The sequence below is a fragment of the Bufo gargarizans genome, chromosome 5, assembly GCF_014858855.1.
Source record: "Bufo gargarizans isolate SCDJY-AF-19 chromosome 5, ASM1485885v1, whole genome shotgun sequence".
Classification (NCBI taxonomy): Eukaryota; Metazoa; Chordata; class Amphibia; order Anura; family Bufonidae; genus Bufo; species Bufo gargarizans.
In genome coordinates, this window is record NC_058084.1 from 161,876,505 (window position 1) to 161,889,361 (window position 12,857).

General features: G+C 40.9%; 1 protein-coding gene across 1 annotated transcript in view; it reads right to left on the minus strand.

Moving 5' to 3' along the window:
• LDLRAD4 (low density lipoprotein receptor class A domain containing 4) overlaps positions 1 to 12,857 on the minus strand; it is a 345,528-nt gene that overhangs the window by 192,639 nt on the left and 140,032 nt on the right. Inside the window, exon 2 of the mRNA XM_044294711.1 lies at positions 2,900 to 3,362. Within this exon, the coding sequence (XP_044150646.1) occupies positions 2,900 to 2,939 (40 nt within the window). The 5' untranslated portion in view covers positions 2,940 to 3,362. The remainder of the gene's footprint in view (positions 1 to 2,899; positions 3,363 to 12,857) is intronic.

Below are 12,857 nucleotides of genomic sequence, written 5' to 3' on the forward strand. Positions count from 1 at the left end.
TCTGCTATTGGCGTTAATACCGACCGCGGACATTTAACCCTACAGATGCCATGGTCAAATGTGACCAAAGCGTCTGAAAGGGCTAAAACTCTGAAACATGCATCAGGGGGCAGGAATCCCTTCTCCCAGCGGAGATTGGGGACAATGTTCCTTTACAGAAATTAGCCAGAGCCTGTACTAGGCTTTCATGCTCATTACTTCTATATTACGATTCATGCCACCAGGTGGCAGCACTGAATTTTAATATAGAAATTTCTGTATAGAATAATAGAGCAAATTCCATTATTCTATACAAATTGCAATCGGATGATTGCAAGTTGGGGTCCACTTGTGTACCTAAACAAAAAAAAAAACTTAAACATAAAAGTTAAAAAAAATAAAATATAAAACGTTTTAGTTCCCCCTTTTCCCAAAATTATAAATCAAAATAAAACAATTAAAAATAATAATATCATGGGCATTGCCACATGTGAAAAAGCCTGTACTATTAAAATATAAAAATAAAAATGCTGATTTGCCTTTTTTTCATCACTTTACCAAAGATTTTTTTTTTTTATATAAAAATAATCAAAAACAGGTCATACACACCCCAAAATGGTATTAACAAAAACTATAATGGGCCTCAAAAAATGGGCCTTTACATCTCCATTGACGTAACTATAAAAAAATAAAAAAAGTTATGGGGGTCAGAATATGGCAATAACAAGAAAAAAATAATTTTAAAGCCAATAATAAAACTTACCAGAAAAGATTAAAGGACCTTAACATGAATAGCTTGGAAGAAAGACGGGACAGATATGATAGAAACTTTTAAATACATAAAGGGAATCAACAAGGTAAAAGATGAGAGAATATTTAAAAGAAGAAAAACTGCTACAAGAGGACATAGTTTTAAATTAGAGGGGCAAAGGTTTAAAAGTAATAGGAAGTATTACTTTACTGAGAGAGTAGTGGATGCATGGAATAGCCTTCCTGCAGAAGTGGCAGCTGCAAATACAGTGAAGGAGTTTAAGCATGCATGGGATAGGCATAAGGCCATCCTTCATATAAGACAGGGCCAGGGGCTATTCATAGTATTCAGTATATTGGGCAGACTAGATGGGCCAAATGGTTCTTATCTGCCGACACATTCTATGTTTTATGCCATAGTAAATACTGTAAAAACAAAACCCGCAAAACTGTGGCAGAATTTTTTTTTTTTTTTCAATTCAACCCCATTTGGATTTTTTTCTAGCTTCCCTCTACACTGTATGCCATATTAAATTGTGGCATTAGAAAGTACAACATGTCCTGCAAAAAGCAACCCTCATACAGCTATGTGAATGGAAAAGTAAATAAGTTACGGCTCCGGAACGGCAGGGAGTGAAAAACAAAAACATAAAAATGGAAAATCACTGCGTCAGAAAGGGGTTAAGGAGTATACCATTTTTGGGCTTCACAATGAGTTCCTACAGTCACATCTGTAGTACCCTTGATTCTCATGATGTCCACCAACCTAAGAGCATTGCTGTGTGTAGTCCCTGTGCCTTCGAATATGCTAACCTGTTCCTAGTCTGGTGAGAGGACATGATTGTGTTTGTGGACATCCTTCCCAGTATCATCACTATATCTCCCTATGGGGAACATAAATTGATGATGTCATCATCTGGCCTGAGACGAAACATGTTCCTAAAATTTGTAGAAGAACTCAGTGTCAATAATATAGATTTTCATTTTACAAACAAGAAGACTCTCTGCTTCCTAAATGTTCTCGTTATACAAAATAAGGGTCCATTCACACGTCCGTAATAATGGGTCCGCATCCGTTCCGCAAATTGCGGAACGGGTGCGGACCCATTCATTCTCTATGGGGCACGAATGGCTGCGGGCAGTACACAGTGTGCTGTCCGCATCCACATTTTCAGAGCGTGCCGACGATCTTCTGGTCCGCGGATCCGCAATGCACTACGGACGTGTGAATGGACCCTAATGGAGGAAAGCCAACCTCTGGAAAAAAAAAAACCTCCTTCATGGGAGTAGCCACCATCCAATGAATGTGCAGGAACTGTTACTTGCTAATGGATTTTTAAGAAAAAGAATTAAATAATGGGTTACCTAAAGTATGTGAAGAGGCCTCTAAAGAAGCTCGAGGTGAGGATAGATGGGAACTCCACACGCTTGCACAACTCAGACCGCCACTGGGCAACAATGTCAGATTATAGGTACATCCGATTCTGAGGCATTATGAAGTAAGGAAGACAATAGAGACCTGTAGACCAAATCTTAGGCTTGATCTACAAATTTCTGACCAATTTGCCTATCACCACCAATGGTAGGGTAAGAAATTTAGGAAATGTGGCAGATGTAAGGCATGTTTTATGCTTTATTGCAGATTTTATAATGAAACAAACCATATCAATTTACACAGTAATTGTAAAAAAAAAAAAAATGAGGGCTATACACTGCAATAACCCATACATCATTTCATTTAATGAAACAGATGTGACCCAATACATGGACATGGGCAGGTGAATGGAATATTCTTGAAAAAGAAATACAATGGATATACCGCCTGAGAACTCTGTGCCCATGGAGCTTCAGGGACATGCAATGCCTTGCTCCACTTATCTGGATAAATAATTTACTGTCTCAATTTGTATAGATGTATATGCACTCTGCAGGGAGACTAGCGATTGTACTGGTACTATGATTTGTTATAGGATTTTATCAGCACACTTAACTATTTTTATATTGTTACTAATCCCTATACATTTTCCTTTTTCCCAACTGTGAAAACAAATGTACTTGGAGAAAAAAAACAAAAAAAAAAAACAAACAAAAAAAAATTTTTACTGCTTAAAATCAATGTATGCATTTAGCACATATAGTAGTAATTGGTATCAATGTGTAAACCCCTTACCTGTGAAAGCATTTGTGGCCTGAAAGCCAGCTTCCTGCATACTGCTGTACCAGCAAAGGAGAACGTCCAACCTTAACCTGTCCTTGCTGGAGATCACGGATGGCAGGAAACTGTCAGGTCACTTCCATTTTAGTCAGAGTCCATCGCTTACTCTGCTTCCATGCATTCAGTTACTCTACTTTGAGCCGCAGGTTCAAAATGATTGATGGGCTAGGGCAAAGCCTTCAGTTATCAGTAAAGGATTAAGGGCAGTTTATCCGTCCAACCAAAAATATATTGCCATGATGGTGAAGAGTGAAGACCATATTCAGAGAGTTAGACAGGTGTTTTAATGTTATTTTTCAGCAGTAGTATTCCCATCAGTCCTGAGTTGCCTTGATCTTGCAGGGTTTGTTTGGTGCCGACCTCAGGCTGTGTTAGGCCTTCAATATCTTGACCGGCTCAGGTCCCTCGGGTACGCACACTAGGATGAGAAAAGAAAAGTGGAGATTCGGTTACCCAAAAGCCTATGCCAACACAAAAATGAACAAAGGAATGAAAAAAAGAAAACCCACTGGAACTAGTGGTCAGCATTAGAAGGGATTTTCAAAAGGTAAATATTACAATTTTGCTGAGATGCTAAGTGTGACCACACAGCACTTTGAAATGTAAATCTCATCATGCGCCTGGAGTTGCATATGACCCCCTGATGCTATTTATCTTTTCACTTCAAAGCCATAGTTACTAGGGATCGAAGGGGCACAGAGGGAAAGGAGGTGAAAGAACAACACTACTGGAATTAAACTCACCGACAGAAGCATCTGAAGCATGTTTCGTACATGCCTAATAAAAAATGCTTCTCCTTGACCCCCCTTCCCTTTCAATACACAATTCATTATGCACTTATTTTTTTACATATATCAATTCTTTAGATTACTTAAGCTGCAGAACCAAGTAACATTCCATTTTGTGCGCCAAATCTGTGAAAAGAAATTTGCCACTTTTCTTATCAAAATTTGCCAAATTTAAAAAGGTGAAAAGCAAAGTGGGTATAGTCTCCGAAAATATGTCGTTTGTCAAAATTAATAAGAAGGCCTGTAAATGGCACAAATCTACACCAGCTCAAAGCAGGCACAGTTCGATTCTCTGACAGTTAGAAAGTCGCAAATGTGCCAAATGTAGCAAAAATAATAGTAAAAATAAAAATTGGGGCTAACAATTTAGACTAGCTCTTTTACTTAGACTCGGGTAAACTACGCCAGCCTTAGTAAATGTGAGGCAGAGTGTTATTCCTAATATACAGCCTAAAGGGGTGGTGTATAATGAGTTCGGATGTTTATAAAATCCTTCAGTTTAAGGGAATGTGTCAGCTCCGAACCCCCCCCCCCCCCCTCCCCTATGACATAACTAGAGTAAGCAGCTTACATTCCAACGGTGTGCTCATTCACCTAATGGAGAGGACTCAAAAAAGGAGCCCTCACATTTTTTACTGCAATTTTTTGGGAGCACAGCATTGGGATGCAAGTGAATATGAAGATAAAGAAAATGACATAATCAGACTCAGCATCACTTAGGCTATACACAGCGTACTCTAGTTTAGGAGGTGTTTTAGAGCTGACAGACTCCCTTTAAGCATCCACCCCACCTTGGCTTCGGAGCTGAATTATCACGTATTTCTGCATGATAAGCGGGCACCATACCTTTTCAGGTTTTTTTTGCACTGGTAAATGGATTTGCATGAAGAAAAATCTGCTCCAAGAACACCCAAATCAAATTCAAAAAAAGAAAACTGCCCCCAGACCAGATCCGCAAATTAATTTCTAACCCCATATTAATATCAGACCCCGATATTATCAATTTCTATACCCCTTTAAAAATTTCAGATCCCATAGCCTGTGTAATAATTTCAGACCCCTAACCACCTTACTTAATTCAAACCACAGGCTAGACTATATACAGTGGGTATAAAAAGTCTACACACCCCTATTTAAAATGTCAAGACGTAAAAAAATGAGAAAGATAAATCATTTCAGAACTTTTTCCACCTTTAATGTGACCTATAAACTGTACCACTCAATTGAAAAACAAACTGAAATCTTTTAGGTGGAGGGAAGAAAAGAAAAAATAAATAATGTGGTTGCATAAGTGTTATAACGGGGGATGTAGCTAACTAGCTATGTTCAGAATTAAGCAATCGCATTCAAAATCATGTTAAATAGGAGTCAGCATACACCTGCCATCATGTAAAGTGCCTCTGATTAACCCCAAATAAAGTTCAGCTGCTCTAGTTGGTCTTTCCTGAAATTTTCTTAGTCACATCTCACAGCAAAAGCTATGGTCCACAGAGAGCTTCCAAAGCATCAGTATCTCATTGTTAAAAGGTATCACTCAGGAGAAGGGTACAAAAGAATTTCCAAGGCATTAGATATACCATGGAACACAGTGAGGACAGTCATCATCAAGTGGAGAAAATATGGCACAACAGTGACATTACCAAGAACTGGACGTCCCTCCAAAATTGATGAAAAGACGAGAAGAAAACTGGGCTGGGAGGCTACCAAGAGGCCTACAGCAACATTAAAGGAGCTGCAGGAATATCTGCCAAGTACTGGCTGTGTGGTGCATGTGACAACAATCTCCCGTATTCTTCATATGTCTGGGCTATGGGGTAGAGTGGCAAGACAAAAACCTTTTCTTACGAAGAAAAACATCCAAGTCAGGCTACATTTTGCAAAAACATATCTGAAGTCTCCCAAAAGCATGTGGGAAAAGGTGTTATGGTCTGATGAAACCAAGGTTGAACTTTTTGGCCATAATTCCAAAAGATATGTTTGGCGCAAAAACAACACTGCACATCACCAAAAGAACACCATACCCACCGTGAAGCATGGTGGTGGCAGCATCATGTTTTGGGGCAGATTTGCTTCAGCTGGAACTGGGGCCTTAGTTAAAGGGTTTCTACCACTTTGATTTCACATAATTGGGTGTCAGACACTAGCGATCCGCTAGTGTCTGCTCTGCCAAACTATCCTGCTATAATAGCTTTTGGGGCAGCCGTTTACCTAAAAAAAGAACTTATATTGATATGTTAATGACCCTCTAGGTGCTATGGGGGCGTCATTAGCACCTAGAGGATCGGTCTACCTTCTCAAGATGCCGCCGCCCAGCGCCTCCCTCCAGCCCGCCCATCTGCTTCGGAATGCGATCAAACGGACGACTTCACGCGCATGCGCCGTGCGCGGCTGTATTCGGCGCATGCGCAGTGAATGTCCGACCGCTTCCCTGCTCAGACATCTCCACTGCGCCTGCGCCGATGACGTCATAGTGCTCCATCGGCGCAGGCGCAGTGGAGATGTCTGAGCAGGGAAGCGGTTTGATCGCATTCCGAAGCAGATGGGCGGGCTGGAGGGAGGCGCTGGGCGGCGGCATCTTGAGAAGGTAGACCGATCCTCTAGGTGCTAATGACGCCCCCATAGCACCTAGAGGGTCATTAACATATCAATATAAGTTCTTTTTTTAGGTAAACGGCTGCCCCAAAAGCTATTATAGCAGGATAGTTTGGCAGAGCAGACACTAGCGGATCGCTAGTGTCTGACACCTAATTATGTGAAATCAAAGTGGTAGAAACCCTTTAAGCTAGAGGGAATTATGAACAGTTCCAAATACCAGTCAATATTGGCATAAAAACCTTCAGGCTACTGTTAGAAAGCTGAACATGAAGAGGAACTTCATCTTTCGGCATGACAATGACCCAAAGCATACATCCAAATCAACAAAGGAATGGCTTCACCAGAAGATTAAAGTTTTAGAAAGGCCCAGCCAGAGCCAAATCTGTGGGGTGATCTGAAGAGGGCTGTGCACAGGAGATGCCCTCGCAATCTGACAGATTTGGAGTGTTTTTGCCAAGAAGAGTGGGCAAATCTTTGAAAGTCAAAATGTGCCATGCTGATAGACTCATACCCAAAAATACTGAGTGCTGTAATAATATCAAAAGGTGCTTCAACAAAGTATTAGTTTAACCCCTAGAGGACCGGGCTCATTTTCACCTTAAGGACCAGGCCATCTTTTGCAAATCTGACATGTGTCACTTTATGTGGTAATAACTTTAAAACGCTTTTACTTATCCAGGCCATTCTGAGGTTTACTCACCACGTATTATATTTCATGACAGTGGTAAAATGGAGTAAAAAAATAATAATTTTTATTTATAAAAAAATTAAAAATTTACCAAAAATTTGCCAATTTCCAAATTTCTATTTCTCTACTTTTATAATAGATAGTAATACCTCCAAAAATAGTTATTACTTTACATTCCGCATACGTCTACTTCATGTTTTTTTCATTTTGTGAATGCCATTTTATTTTTTGGGGACGTTAGAAGACTTGGAAGCAAATCTTGAAATGTTTCAGAAAATTTCTAAAACCCACTTTTTCAGGACCCGTTCAGGTCTGAAGTCACTTTGTGAGGCTTACATAATAGAAACCACCCAAAAATGACCCCATTTTACAAACTACACCCCTCAAGGTATTCAAAACTGATTTTACAAACTTTGTTAAAGGGGTTGTCCGGGTTCAGAGTTGAACCCGGACATACCCTTATTTTCACCCCGGCAGCCCTCCTGAGCCTGGCATCGGAGCATCTCATGCTCCGATGCGCTCCAGTGCCCTGCGCTAGATCGCGCAGGGCACAGGCTCTTGTGTTTTCAATAACACACTGCCGGGCGGTAACTTCCGCCCAGCAGTGTGTTTGGTGACGTCACCGGCTCTGAGGGGCGGGCTTTAGCTCTGCCCTAGCCGTTTTACTGGCTAGGGCAGAGCCAAATCCCGCCCATCAGTGCCGGTGACGTCACCGGGCTTCCTGTCAGCCCCATAGAGAGCCCAGTATGTCACCGGAACTCAGAAAAATGCCTTTGCCCTGCGCGATTTAGCGCAGGGCAAAGGAGAGCATCGGAGCATGAACTGCTCCGATGCTCATGTCAGGGGGGCTGCCGGGGTGAAAATGGAGGGATGTCCAGGTTCAGCTCTGAACCTGGACAACCCCTTTAACCCTTTAGGTGTTCCACAAGAATTAATGGAAAATAGAGATAACATTTCAAAATTACACTTTTTTGGCAGATTTTCCATTTGAATCCATTTTTTCCAGTTACTAAGCAAGGGTTAACAGTCAAACAAAACTCATTATTTATGGCCCTGATTCTGTAGTTTACAGAAACACCCCAAATGTGGTCGTAATCTGCTATACGGGCACCCAAAGAATGCGCAGAAGGAAAGGAATGCCATACGGTTTTTGGAAGGCAGATTTTGCTGGACTGTTTTTTTGACACCATGTCCCATTTGAATCCCCCCTGATGCACCCCTAGAGTAGAAATTCCAAAAAAGGAACCCCATTTTAGAAGCTACGGGATAGGGTGGCAGTTTTGTTGGTACTATTTTAGGGTACATATGATTTTTGGTTGCTCTATATTACACATTTTGTGAGGCAAGGTAGCAAGAAATGTTTTTTTGGCACAGTTTTAATTTTTTGTTGTTATTTATTTGTCATCTGACAGGTTAGATCATGTGGTATTTTTTATAGAGCAGGTGGTCACACAGATGCGACAATACCAAATATGACATCTTTTTTTGGTTGTTTTTTAAATAACAAAGCATAAAAATAAAATAAAAATGTGTGTCTCCACATTCTGAAAGCCACAGTTTTATTTATTTTTTGTGCGACTGTCTTGTTTAGGGGCTCATTTTTTGGGGGTGCATATGACTTTTCGATACCTGTACGCCCCGTGTCCTTTAGTACCGGGACATCAGGGCGTACAGGTACGCCCCGTGTCTCCAAGAGGTTAAGGGTGTGCACACTTATACAACCATATTATTTTATTTTTATATTTTTTCTTCCCGCTACCTAAAAGATTTCAGTTTGTTTTCTGAAATTATTTGTCCTAGTCTCATTTTTTACATCACAGAAACCTGACATTTTAATAGCCACTTTTTATATCCACTGTACTTAACATCCTTGGTACTGACTCTTGTTCAGCTCCAGGCAAAGCTGAACCAGATCTTGACATTATCTAGTAATAGGATTTTGAATGTGCCACCACTCACCTTATCTTGACACCGCACAGCATTAGGATCCAATGAAGTAGCAGCTGGAGCTGCAGAAGAATCAGAAGTGAGGAGAGAAACTATATAGTCTGGTATGGGGTCTGAACTAAAGATGAGTGAACCAGCTGAACTTTCCTACATTTCGTACGGCAGAGGAACCCAAGTCTTTTGGGGTCCACTTTGGACGAAGCCACTAAAATGGCACATCATTTTAGAGCACATGTCGGCAGGAAAAAACAATAGGGAGAAAGAAGAATAGTTCTCACATGACCCTTAGGAAGTGGGGGGAGGGGGGGTTTGCCCTGATTGGCTCACAGGCTGACAGACAGCCAGGATTAGCAAATCAATGATTCAGAAGGCGGGGAGGTGCCCTAGAAGTAGTTGCAGAATGGCAGTCTGTGCTGGATTGCATATATGTATGAATATATGTAAATCACCCATTTACATATATTCAGTTTCCACAGGGTTGAAATTTTTTGGGAAATTGTTAAATTTAATTAAAACAGTATATATAATTACTGCAAGACACAGGGTCGAACAGCAATTTACCTGTGAGTGATGAGGAGAAAAAGCGTTATGTCTCAATTGTCCATTTCCGTAAATTTTATTTCCACATGGTTGGAATTTAAATATTTTTGGGGGACTTGTTCAATTTAGTTAAACTAGCATATAGGTGATCAACACCAATACACAGGCCAGCACAAAAAAAATTATCTGTGAGGGATAACAAATGTAGGTCTAAATCAGATGATTCACTATATTCACCCATTTTTAATACAACATTATTATTTTTTTTGGAGGGGGGGGATTAGTTGATTATATTCAAACTAGCAGCATATATACGCAATTACTACACCAATACACAGGGTAGTGCACAATATTATCTGAGAGGCTCATGGCCCAAAAATATCCACAGCTATAGAAGTGTTCGGAATAAAAAAAAAAACAGAATGTGGGTAGTAGCAGCAACAACTATCCAGCCAGAAGTAGTAGTAGTAATAGGCCCCAGTTGTCCCTGCTGGCTTCGGAAAGGCGCAATATATAGTTGAAGAGAAAGAGGACGAGATAGTTGATTGGGCGGCTCACTCCTCCTTTCAGTCACAGTAGGATGACGTGGAGGTGACTTTAGAGTGCGACACGTCACAGCATTCCTCCTGCTCCTCCTCCTTGCAGCCCCAAAGAAGGCTTTCAGTGAAGTCCTCTCAGTCTTCACTATCCATTCCTAGAGGGGCGCCTTGGTTTTTCCTAAGTGCCAAGAAGACCCTACCACATCCTATGGCAGATAGTCAAGAGAGTCTCCCTGTTGACAACTTGTGTAAGAGCCATGACCAGTTGGGCTGCCCTGAGGAGGAGGTTAAGGAAGAGTCTGTTGACCCCTTGCATACCTGTGTTGATGGTGGTGGTAATGGTGGCACCTGTAGCCATGGCATTGGTAATGGGGGCAGAGACAGTGGCAGTCAGGGAAAACAGAGCACAGGAGGGGGGCTAGGAGCCCATCATGATATCTCAGCAACCTCAGTGGAGAAAGGCTGTGGCGGCAGCAATAAAGAACAGAGGCCATGTACCTCTCAAAGAACAGCCAGAGACATGCCTGCTTCGGGATCTGGTAAGGCTGCTAACACTGTGGGTGGGTTAGGCCCAAAACGTGCCAAAGTTAAGCCCAGCTTGGCTGCCTGTACATCATTTACTATTGCTGTCATTGTGCTCCAGAGCTTAGGGAGGGAGAAAAAAAAACATAAAAAAATAAACGAAAAGAAATACCACGTTTTCATAAAAATTATGAGTCCTAGGATACTAGAGGGGGTTATATATCAACTTTCAGGGGAATTGGAGCAACTACGGTTCAGCCTGAACCAATACAGGCCATTATGTACTGGAATGAAACAGATAACTATCATTTCTTAATGTGGTTGGGGCTTATGATTTGGCCACTTTACGCTATTGTGCAAGTACTCCAGTAACTCCTCTAGATACTCCTCTGATTTTCTCACTTGTTAGAGAGTTATGGACCCTTTACACGTGCCAAAAATTGAAACGATCACTAACGAATGTTACTTGTAACGCTCGTTAACGATGATCTTGCGGTGTAACTGCACCACCGTTTACCCGAGCACTCGCTCAACCGGTAATTGTATCTTTTGTGCCACACAAAAGATTGTTTCCCATTGGCAGATCAAGATGTGTAAATATGATCTGCTGCCGGAAAACAACAAAACAGTATGGGGACAAGCAATGGCATTGGCGATTGCTCCTCCTCAGGAGATCGGTGAATGTAAATGCACTGGTCTTCTCCGATAGCAACCTGCAGATTGTTGGAAAGGAACGCCTCTTTCCCAACAATCTGTTAGATCGTCATCCCATGTAAAAAGAGACCATTAGCAAGCAAACTGTAACCAGGCTATTGTTTTATCTACTACTTTAATAAGCTGTAATATAATAACTCAAACCTCAAATGTACAAATGAACATTAGGCACAAATGTTTTGCGTGAAATATGCGTACAGTTAAACATATATAGGGTATCCAATAAATAATACAGCATTCTGTAAAAACAGGGAAAGTGAGAAATGTTTTATTGTAATGAACACTTGTAATCTAGGAGCAAGAAAAAAAAAAAAGGCACTATATTTAGAATGCAGTCATCAAAGGAAGTGAATTCTAGGAAAAAGCTTCCTTCGGGCTAAGTAAATAAGCAAATAAGCAAGCAGTACCTGCTATAGATTAATCAATGTATGCCGCTCGATCAGCTGGTGCTTTATCAAAGCCTGTCCTGTCATTTAACAAGAGAGATTATGCACTGCAAAAGTATGAAAGGCCATTGAGAACTGGCGAGCAGAGGAAAGATAAATGACTTGGAGCCAAGCTTGCAGCACACCCCCTGATGTGAGCATAACCTAGATTTACTTTAGTCCTGGAAACATAAAACAGGGCTTTCTGCAAATCATAAATGGTATAACATGTAGGCTACCTGCACACGGGTGCCTGTTTAGAAACAGATTTTCCTCCCGGATTTCTCTGCATTTCCGCACCAAAATCTGCATGTGTTACTTGCGGATTTTGAAGCAGATTTGCACTGATCGTACCTATTGTGGAGGGTGACATCAACATTGTCAATGTTGATGCATGCAAAAACATTTGACATGCTTTGAATTTCAAAATAACTGTGGCAGGTTAATTTTCACCCAAAAATATTTCTGAAAAAATACACAGTATGTGTAAGATTTTGCAAATTTTATTAATTTTGCTGGTACTGTATTAAGCTACGTTTTTCTGCACAAAAACACCAAAATCTGCACATAATCCACAACGTGTGCAGTATTTTTGACTATTAAGTCATTAAGGGGGTGTTTCACTTTCCCCATATTTTCGACCTATCCTCAGAATAGGACAACATCAGATTGGTAGAATCCGACTCACTGCACCCTAGCCGATCAGCTCTATGAGCACACAAGCGCTGCATTCTCTTCATACAGTTGATCGGCAGGGTGTTGTGTGTCGGACCCAGGCCGGTTTGATATTGATGACCTATCCTATGGTTAGGTTATCAATATGGGGAAAGCAGAAAACTACTTTAAAGGGGTTGTCTACTTTTGGCATTTCTTTATTGTAAGAAGGGTCCCCTTACGATAAGAGCTGTTTCACACGAATGAGTCCATTTCAGGAATCACTGCTCTTCTTGCCAGAACGCATGGCATTATACTAATTTATAATGCTATGCGCCTCTGCTTGACCATACCGTACTTCTACACAATCCTAGTGACATAAAGCTGTCAGTATGATTCTGTAGAACTAAGGTCAAGCAGAGGCACATAGCATTATAAATGAGTTTAACACTGTACGCTCCTGTTTCATCTGTCAATAGAATATTTTCTATTGGGCAAACA